Source organism: Belonocnema kinseyi, chromosome 2 (assembly GCF_010883055.1).
Source record: "Belonocnema kinseyi isolate 2016_QV_RU_SX_M_011 chromosome 2, B_treatae_v1, whole genome shotgun sequence".
Classification (NCBI taxonomy): Eukaryota; Metazoa; Arthropoda; class Insecta; order Hymenoptera; family Cynipidae; genus Belonocnema; species Belonocnema kinseyi.
Window position 1 is genome coordinate 68,583,840 of NC_046658.1, and position 9,760 is coordinate 68,593,599.

A 9,760-nucleotide genomic window follows, 5' to 3' on the forward strand; every position below is an offset into this window, starting at 1 on the left:
TCCATGTATAATGAGGATTAAGCGATTCGCATTTTCCTCTTTCGTGCCGCCGCTAATATGTCAAATCGGGGCAGTAACATCAATCAAAAACTTCGAAATGTCGAGACTAGTTTGAGCTTGTTGTAAAAGGTTTCAAGCTCAGAGACGAGTAATATTTGAATCAGAATTGATTAAATCATCCAACTCAGGAGACCAACTTTAGAAACTAACCAGAGTTTGTAATCTTAGTGGTTCTCCTTAATAAAAATTAGAATGGCTCTATTTTTCAATTAGTGCAATTAAATTAATTTAATTGCAGATTATTTTTTGGAGAGGGATTGAGTTGAAGTTAAATTTGAGTCGTTTTTATAAATTTGAATACCATTTTAATTGCAATTAAGGAAAGCGATGAAGAAAAATCTACTGAAGAACATGGAATTTTTAACTGGGTTGTTACCATCTGTGCTTGACATCCATGTCCCGTACCTGTTTCCCCGTTTACATCCGACCTACAAACAAGTACAACGATAGGTAACAAACCTACTCACGATACTTATCACGTGTAAATTTCTATAAGAGAATTGAATGCATTTTTTATAGCGTGAATCTTTTAGTAGAATTCGTTTGCATTATTTTTTACATAGAACAAATATTTAGAAGCACCTGGATTTTTACAATTTGTTGATACTTGAAATTCAAAGTCTTAAGTTTGAGAAAAAATAGAGTTTTAAAATCAATTTTATTAGGTATATCAATTGCGAAAGGGTTCAAGAATGCGAATTATGATTTGAAAGAATTCGAATTCTATGCATCAATTTGAAGGATTTGAAAACTGTGAGCTTCTAAAATGAAAAGCAATTGAATCTGGATTTTAGTTTTAAATACATTTTATTTAGTAATGTATAAATTTGCAAACCTTTGAGTTAAAAATAAATACCATTCGTATTAATAATTAAAAATCTCTTTTATATGATATCAATTTAAGAAACATTCAAATTTATCATGTACAATTTAAATCTTCCTAGAGTTAATTATTTAAATGTATTGAGTTCTCAAATAGTTTAATTTATAAAGGTTAAAAAACTTGGACCACTAATATTGAAAACTATTAAATTAAAAAAAAAAGATACTTTCCAATATTTAAAACCTTGCAAATAACTAAGAAACACACAAATCCAGAAAAATTAATTATCTTTTTAATTTTTCCTACTATATAATCAAAGTTAGTTGGGAATTGACATGTTCAAAATAAAAAATTGAATTTCAAATATATTTTAGGCTTTAGTAGATAATTTGGTTAGCATTGGACTCTCAGTATGAATTTAAATTTTTCAGTTAATCCACAAGTGTATATCTACGATTTACGCCCATTTTGAGATAAGAGGAAGTTATTGCTACAGCTGGAATAAAATTGAAATAAACCAAATCCTCGATTTCCATTTAATCGACCAGAGTTTTGTGAGTCGGAATTAAAAGATTCTCGTTTTTGCGATTCACTGCGAGTTTTGTGTGTAATTCTCTAAACGCAGAAATGCTTGGCCGAAGCCCCGTGGTCGCCTAATGTATGTAGGGTTTCTCAGATGAACGTTCTCGGTTTTCTCGAGTGGAACAAGGGTGGCAAGATAAAATCAGTCTACAGTGTACACTATACTCTACAGAACCATACCAGTCATAGTTTGCTAAACAATATATTCCCGAAGGAAGTAGATTAAAGAAAAAAAATTCAGTTACGTAAAGGCCGGAAAATTATTATAAAATAAATGATAAAATAGAGCAATTATTTATTAATTCCTTTTCAATATTATATTTGATTTTTGTTATGTGAAATATTTTTAATTTTGCAATTTAAAGGAAAATTTTTGTAGGGATAATGCAAAATTAGATTTATATTGACTTCCTGTTGTGCTATGTTAGTTTCTGAAAGGGTATTTAGTTACTAAAGAATTTCAACTTCCATGTATAATATGTATATCATCCCCTAAACATATTCGATCCAGACTGCACTTGACTAAAGTTATCTAGCGATCTTACCGGTACAGGATTTATAAAAGATAAACATCCCCCTAATAAGCAACGTCCTGAGTGATTAAATTACACCAGAGCTTGAATAATATATTTTTTTTCATCAAGACTTTATAAACCTATTTTAATTGTATGCTTACTTTTAGTTTAGGTATCTAATAACGGGTATTTCTTTAGTTGTAATCCTCAAATGCAAGAACAGGTCCCAGGGACCCGGAAGTTTTTTCAGCAGTGTTTTTTTTTCTAAAAAGTTATCTCATTTTTTTGCAAAATAATTATACGCATTTAATTTTCATATCTATTTTTACAATATTAATTTGGCGATAAACTAGGCTATAATTTTAAAAAATGGAAATAAGTCTATTTAAACCGAAGATATTTCAGTTTAAAGTTTGCCCAGGTCTTTTTAATTATTCAAATTAGGATGAATCGAAATCTATTACAGAAAAGAAAGACATTTTTCTTATGAAATAATATTAAACTTTTAATTTCAGGAGCAACTGCGAAGGCGAAAAGATGAAGAGGAGAAGCAGGAATATCTCACTCGGTCCCTTCGTGGCTCGAGAAAGCTCCAGGCCCTGGAAAGTCACGCGACAAACCTCTCTGGACAAGAAAATCTTGCATATTCTCAGGATGAGGTGACTACGGTAGGACGGGCTCCCGTCACTCCAAACCATGCCTCTCAAGACGTCGAGGAACCCCCGAGACCACTCAGTACGTTTTTTAGAATTCGTATTAATCCTTTCAATCCAAAACTCCTGCAGGCTAGTTACAAAAGTTCAGCGTCTAGCCTGTGAAACTTCATTTTTCAAAATCAAATCTAGAGGAAATCTCTTAAACCCTCAGCTTTCATATCTTGATATTAACATTTAAAACGATCATCAAAATAATAATTGCTATGTTTCAGCCTACGGAGAAGTCGTTGCAAGTCTCGAAAGGTTGCAGCTTCAACTTCGAAGTATATCCGGTGCTTTGGGAATTTCGGGACCAGGTGTTGAAGCCGAATTGGAAGCGGTTCGAACGCTTTTGGTTCAAAGGCGATTTGCAACTGCTCTGTCGACTCATCATGCCTTGAAAAGTCGACTCAGAGCTGGAAAGGTTCTCAAAACTTATTCGGCAGATGCTTCTACCCTTGCTCGAGATGTAAGTATTTTTAAAATATTTTTTAATAAGTACGTACAGGAAGATGCAGATGGTTTACAGAAAGTAATCCTGTGTTTCAAAGATTTAAATAAACTACGATGGATGGAAGCAATGAAAAAATGTCTCGGTATTTGAAAAGACTTCAACAGATTTCAAAACATAAAAAATGGACTTCGCGGAATTTGCAGAGATTTCCAAATCTCATTCAACTTTTAAAAACTTCGAGAGATTTGAAGGGAATTCAAAAGGATTTAAGGGAATTTTTAGAGATTTTAAAATTCAAAGGATTTAATGGAATTTCGCAAAATGTCGAGGTCTCAAAAATTTTTTAAGAATTTTCAGGAGTTTTCAAAGATTTTCACGCGATTTTAAGGAGTTTCATAGCATTAAGAAAATGTCTATATCTTTCAACGGATTTTTCGTAATCTAGAGGGATATCCAATCGCTTTCAAAAAACTTCCAAGAAGTTTAAAGTATTTAAAAGGACTAAGTGGCATTTTGTTGGATTTCAAAAGAATTATAAGGATTTAAACGTATTTTACCTGATTTTGAAATTTAAACTAAAAAATTTCAAGGAATTTCAAAGAATTTCATAGGATTTTAAAGATTTTCCAGAGATTTGGACGTTTTATTGAGGGATTTAAAATTATTTAATGGGGCATTAGAAGATTTAAAGGAAACAAAAGGAAATCAAAAGAATTTCCAAGAGTTCTAGGGATTTAATGGGATTTTGTAGGACTGCAGACCAGCTTTTACGAGTTTATAACCCCTCTTTTTGGAACAATTTTAAATTTTGGAGAAGTTTCGAATGGAGAAGGCAAATAAGTCAAGAACTCATATTTATTTGTCAAAATGAGCGACGTTGCGTTGGCATGGGTTGGCCGACCTCATCAGGCTAATTTATTAAAATAAATACCACATAAATATCAAATTTTTACATTCAAATAGTATAAGTTAAAACAAATTTAATGAAAGAATTACCATTAACATTCACTGGTTAAAAAGTAATTTTAAGGCATTTGAGAAAACTTCAGGTAAACACATCAGAAGTTTTAAAAAATCTTAATGACAATAGTTTACAAAAATGCAAATACCACGATAGCTAAATTTTATGGTTTGTCAACAATTCATATACAAGATGTTTCTTTTCGTCCTATTATTTCTCTTGTTTATAGTCCAACACACTTTTTAGCTAAAGTAATTTTTGATGAATTAAAACATTACATTAAAATCCCTATTTCACATTTGTCGATGATATGATCATAAGAGTATTAATTTCTTAGACATAGCGTTAATTATAATTGATAATCATATCATCACTGATTGGTTCCAAAAGCCAATGTTGACAGAACATTATTATTATCGCATAGTAAGTTTCACTTAAAAAATGTAAAAATAATTAAACAGTTACTGATCAATATTTCTAATCCGATTTGTTTCATTGATGATAACATAAAAATCCGCATGAACAAAATTGAATATCACTCAAAACAAGGTAGTAAACACATGTATTAAAACTTGAGGTTTGCCTTCCTTTTTGTATTAATTTTACAAAGCTGTCTAAGACATTAAATATTTACAATGTTGTTAATCACTTCAATAGAACCAAAAATAGATTTTTCATATGTCTCTTATCTTAGACGCGTTAAAATTGTGTTTCACTTAGTGAATGTTAACGGTAATTTTTTAAAAGTTTATTTTAACTTATACTATTTGCCTGTAAAAATGTGAAATTTGTTTCTTTGAATAAATTAGCCTGATGAGGTTGGCGAACCCCTGCCAACGAAACGTGTCTTATTTTGAAGAATAAATATGAGTTTTTGACTCATTTGCCATCTCCAATCGAAAATTCTTCTTCAAAAAACCTATATAAGGCAGTTTTATGGTTTCTTCAATTTTAAATGTTAACTAATTCAAGCCGGCAATCCTGAAAATGTTAGAAAATTTTGTTGGTCAAGGCAAGTCGGAGATTTTGAATAAAAGCTGCAATATCCAGGGAATTTTTATAAATGTAAGTATAAATAACCGGCTTAAATGATACATTTTTTTATTCTACAACCTTCTAACAAATTAAAAACGAAACAAATTTTGGTTTTTAAATATTATTATTTTGGATGTTATGGTTGTTAGTATTATTGGTCAAAGAAAATGAAAACCTGCCCAGGCAAATCTGAAATTAAAATTTTGCGGCTTCCCTGAAAAAAGGAGCTATCGAATACCCATTCAAAAGATTTTTTTTCACTCTATCTTATGCTAATTGTAAAATTCTAAACGCTCACAGTTATGCGTAGGCAACGCCAACAATCGTTAGCATATTCATTGCGAGAAATTCTCGGATTTATAGGAAATTCAAGGTCATTCTGAATGGATTCTTAGTTCTTAATTATGTTTAATTGTAATTTTCAGTGTGTCGAAGTGCTGGAGCAATGGCAGTCATCAACGGCTGCAAAGGCAACGGCAGCAGGGGAAACGATAGCAGCCGCAGAGGAACTAACAGCCTTACTAACTAGTTATGAGATGGAGGGTCTTTTCCTGGCTCACGACTCGATTGTCTCCAGCGTCGATGGCTTCCAGGCGACGAACTGTTCCTCATCGCCGAGCGGTCCACCTAGTCCGTCGTCGAGTCTCAGAGACTCCCATGTAGCTGACAATATCAAGATCATTAGAATAGAAAAAACCAACGAGCCTCTAGGAGCCACCGTCAGGAACGAGGGAGACGCTGTCATTATTGGTGAGTTGCTGTTAACCAACTTGAGCGGAAACCAGATGGAATTATAAGGTGGTCGCTGGACCGTAATTAGCCGGAAATTTTATGAGACCGGGTAAAACCGGAAAATGACAGTGAATTTATATTTTGACCGGGAATATTACAAATTTCTAGAAAAAAAATCTGTCACACTTTTATTTCAACCATTTTTAAATAATTAGTTAAATTGTTATCTTTTTTAATTATGATATCATTCAGTTTAGAATGAGTAATTTGAAAAACTTTTACTTTAAATATTTTCCATTTTATATTTTTAATTTTGAAGCGTGCATTTTAATTAAAAGAATTTTAAAATGCAGTTTTAAAGACTTAAACAATTAAAAATTAGAAGCATTTAAAATCGAAGATTTTATGTAAAAAATATTTTTAGTTGAGCAACTGTGAATATACATTAATTAAGGATTTTTTAAATTGAATTGTACTTTAAGATTTAAAAAGTGAATAATAATTGATTTTACAAGATGATTCGGAATGAGTTCACAATTTTAGAATTTCCAGATTTTAACGTTGAAACTTGAACTGTTTAAATTGGAAAGTCTTATTAGTTGAAAAAATGTAAACGCCCGATTGAAACTTTATAGACTATTTTCAATTTTAAAATAACCTCGAAATAATATATTGATAATTAACGGCTTTTATTAATTTGGAAATTATTATTTCAGCCTAAAATAATCCATTTTTGAACCATTCAATTTGACATTTTTTAATGAAGAAAATGAAGAATTCCCTAATATTTAGAAATATCTAAATTAATTTAAAATCAGTCATTATAAACTAAATTTTCAAAACTAAGGAAAAAAATCAACTTTGAACGTTATGATTTTCATTATTTTATTTAAAGAATTTTAATTTGGAAATAAAATTATTGAATTTTGATGTATAAATAACAATTAAATACCTATTATTCTTGAAAAAAATTAGATGTTTAAAAAAAAATTAATTTAAAGTTCGAAATGATTTAAAATAATTTAAACCGGCAAAATCCGGCTTAATAGTACCAAAATTATTTTATTCGTAAATTAGGATCATTAGTACAAAAAAGAAGCTTTTTTAGAATTTTGAAATGCAAATGAATTTGAAATTATTCAGAAAAATAAAAAACATTTCCTAGGAGAATTGAAAAAAATTTTTTATTTGGAAAAATTAATTCTAAGAGAGTATTTAAAAACCATTTAGAACGATGTATAAAATTATCAAAAATAAATGTGGAAGATTTTTAGTACATTTTTTTTTATTTGGCAGGATTAAAAAAAAAAGCGATTAGAAAATATGTTGGGAAAAATTCGAATCGTTTTAAAAGATGTTTAGAATTTCTGAAAAAATTCTGAAAATAATTTAAAATTTGAGAAAATTTAAAACATGTTAATGTTTCAAGATTTATAGAATAATAATAATAATTATTATTATTTAAGAAACGATTAGATTAAGATTTATTGAATCTTTGGTGGTACAGAGAAGTTTTACATCTACCTCCGTCTTAGTTTAATAAGTGTTTAGTTTATATAAAAAATATAATCCATCAATTTTTAATGTTTCTACCTTGACATTGCTTAAAGCTATAAAGTTTTGAATTTTTTTTAATTCACTGATTGATTCTTCAATTTAGAGCATTGGAAATTGTAACTTAGATTTATATTTTTGGAACTGAATCTGAATTTATTCAAATATTTAAAATTCTGCACGTTCTAATGAAGCGTGTACAAAATTAAACGAGTTTGAATTCAAGAGTTTCCTATGAACTTTAGGTTTATATTTCATCTACTTTTTAATATTTTCTAACATATTTTGTAATTTATAGGTCGCGTTGTGCGAGGAGGAGCAGCTGATAAATCAGGTCTTTTGCATGAAGGCGACGAGGTGCTAGAAGTGAACGGCGTCGAAATGCGAGGAAAGAGTGTGAATGAAGTCTGCGACATTTTAGCTGGAATGCTAGGAAGTCTGACTTTCCTTATATTCCCAGCTCCTGTAGTTCAGACTAATTCAAATAGCAGTAAAAGAGAAGAGAATCAACAGGTAAGATATTCTTCAACCATCCCAGACTCTCATTCCACTTACTAATTTGAATTTAATGTTACACCCTTTTAAATCTTCACTTTGTAATGAATTCCCACCCTAACAAATTTACCGTCGTAATACATTTTCTACGCAGATCCACCATGTGCGGGCACACTTCGACTACGATCCTGAGGAAGATCCTTACATACCTTGTAGAGAATTAGGAGTGAGTTTTCAGAAAGGAGACGTTCTTCACGTTATCTCGCAAGAAGACCCTAACTGGTGGCAAGCTTATCGAGAAGGAGAAGAAGATCAGACTTTAGCAGGCTTGATTCCGAGCAAAGCTTTCCAGCACCAGTAAGTTTTAATTTTTGTATTTAATGTTAATTTAATTTGATTTGATAAATTAATATTTTAGTTACTGTATTACTTAACTCTGATTTCACAACTAATAATCACTTTTGGCAATTTCTCACTAAGAATTGCTTTAATTCTCAGGCGAGAATCTATGAAACAAACGATCTCCGGTGATAAGTCGACGACGCGTGGTTCGAAAAAATCAAGCACCTTACTCTGCGCGAGGAAGAATCCAAAGAAGAAGAAGCGAAATAAATTTGGTGCTAATTTCAACGACGATGGCTATCCTCTCTACGCAACTACAACCATAGATGGTAACTTTTATTTCTGTTTTTATTACTTCATAAAATCTTTCAGTTTCCAAATTTTAAACTCAAAGTATTAATATTACTTGTGGTCATATAATTAGATTACGACAGTGAAGAGGTGCTAACATACGAAGAAGTGGCCTTATACTATCCAAGAGCGGATCACAAGAGGCCGATTGTTCTCATAGGACCTCCAAATATCGGAAGGCATGAGCTCCGTCAAAGATTAATGCAAGACAGCGAACGATTCGCAGCAGCAATACCCCGTAAGTTTTATTTCTCAAACTTCAAACGTCAAATCACAGGGTGGCTTCTGGGCCGGAAAATTACTGGTTACAATAGTGAATTTATTTTTTGACTGAGAATTTATAAATTTGTTAGTAGAAAACTATTTACAATCAATCCAAATACCAATAAAAATTTCAAGTATGAAATCATTAAATTTAAAACGCATAATTTGAATTTATTCACTGTGAATATTTTATGAATGAATATCTACTAAACTGTACAAAAAATGTCATTGTCTTTTTTTTTTTAATTAGCCCAATTTGATAAAAGTTGTAGAACTGCATGAAATTGGATTAATTTAACCGTAGCCCAATTTCAATAACGAACATGCATGGTACTTCCTAAGCTCAAGACTTTAAATTTTGAACGATATAATTTCAATAGGTAGTTGTATAAGCAGACTTTCAACATGATTAATTTTAAATAATTCATATTTAAATAATTAAAATTTAAAGGGTTACAGTGTAAAAAAAGTTTTAACTTCCCAGTTCTAATTTAGAAAGTATTCAGCTTTAAGCAAAGTTCAAAATCGTTATATTTGGAATGCCTCAAATTAAAATTACGTTGAAGATTCTTCATTTTTGAACATTGAAAATGTCAGCTTGGATTTAGTTTTTGACCGAAAATCTTGTAAATTTGTATCTTATGATATATACCCAATACTTATACCCAATAACTTTAAATCTTACATGATATTACCTGATATTCTAATTTAATTTTTTTTTTAATTTTGAAGTTTCCAGTTTTAAATAGTCAATTTATAAAATGATGGAGTTTTGAATAGGAGCCTAATTTTAAAACCATAATGTGCTCAAGTCCTGAGAATGCGGGACCGTCCAAAAACTGCGTTACTTATTTGAGGGGAGAGGCTCACTCTAAAAAGTACCGTTGGTAAATGGGG

The 9,760-nt window shown here is 30.6% G+C and overlaps 1 protein-coding gene across 4 annotated transcripts in view; it reads left to right on the top strand.

Moving 5' to 3' along the window:
* The window catches only part of LOC117167059 (MAGUK p55 subfamily member 5-A), a 181,262-nt gene that overhangs the window by 167,526 nt on the left and 3,976 nt on the right, over positions 1 to 9,760 (top strand). For all 4 annotated transcript variants that reach the window (XM_033351645.1, XM_033351643.1, XM_033351642.1 and 1 more), the window contains 7 exons: positions 2,496 to 2,715; positions 2,909 to 3,144; positions 5,551 to 5,875; positions 7,710 to 7,924; positions 8,061 to 8,263; positions 8,405 to 8,577; positions 8,673 to 8,837. In XM_033351645.1, the coding sequence (XP_033207536.1) occupies positions 2,496 to 2,715; positions 2,909 to 3,144; positions 5,551 to 5,875; positions 7,710 to 7,924; positions 8,061 to 8,263; positions 8,405 to 8,577; positions 8,673 to 8,837 (1,537 nt within the window). The remainder of the gene's footprint in view (positions 1 to 2,495; positions 2,716 to 2,908; positions 3,145 to 5,550; positions 5,876 to 7,709; positions 7,925 to 8,060; positions 8,264 to 8,404; positions 8,578 to 8,672; positions 8,838 to 9,760) is intronic.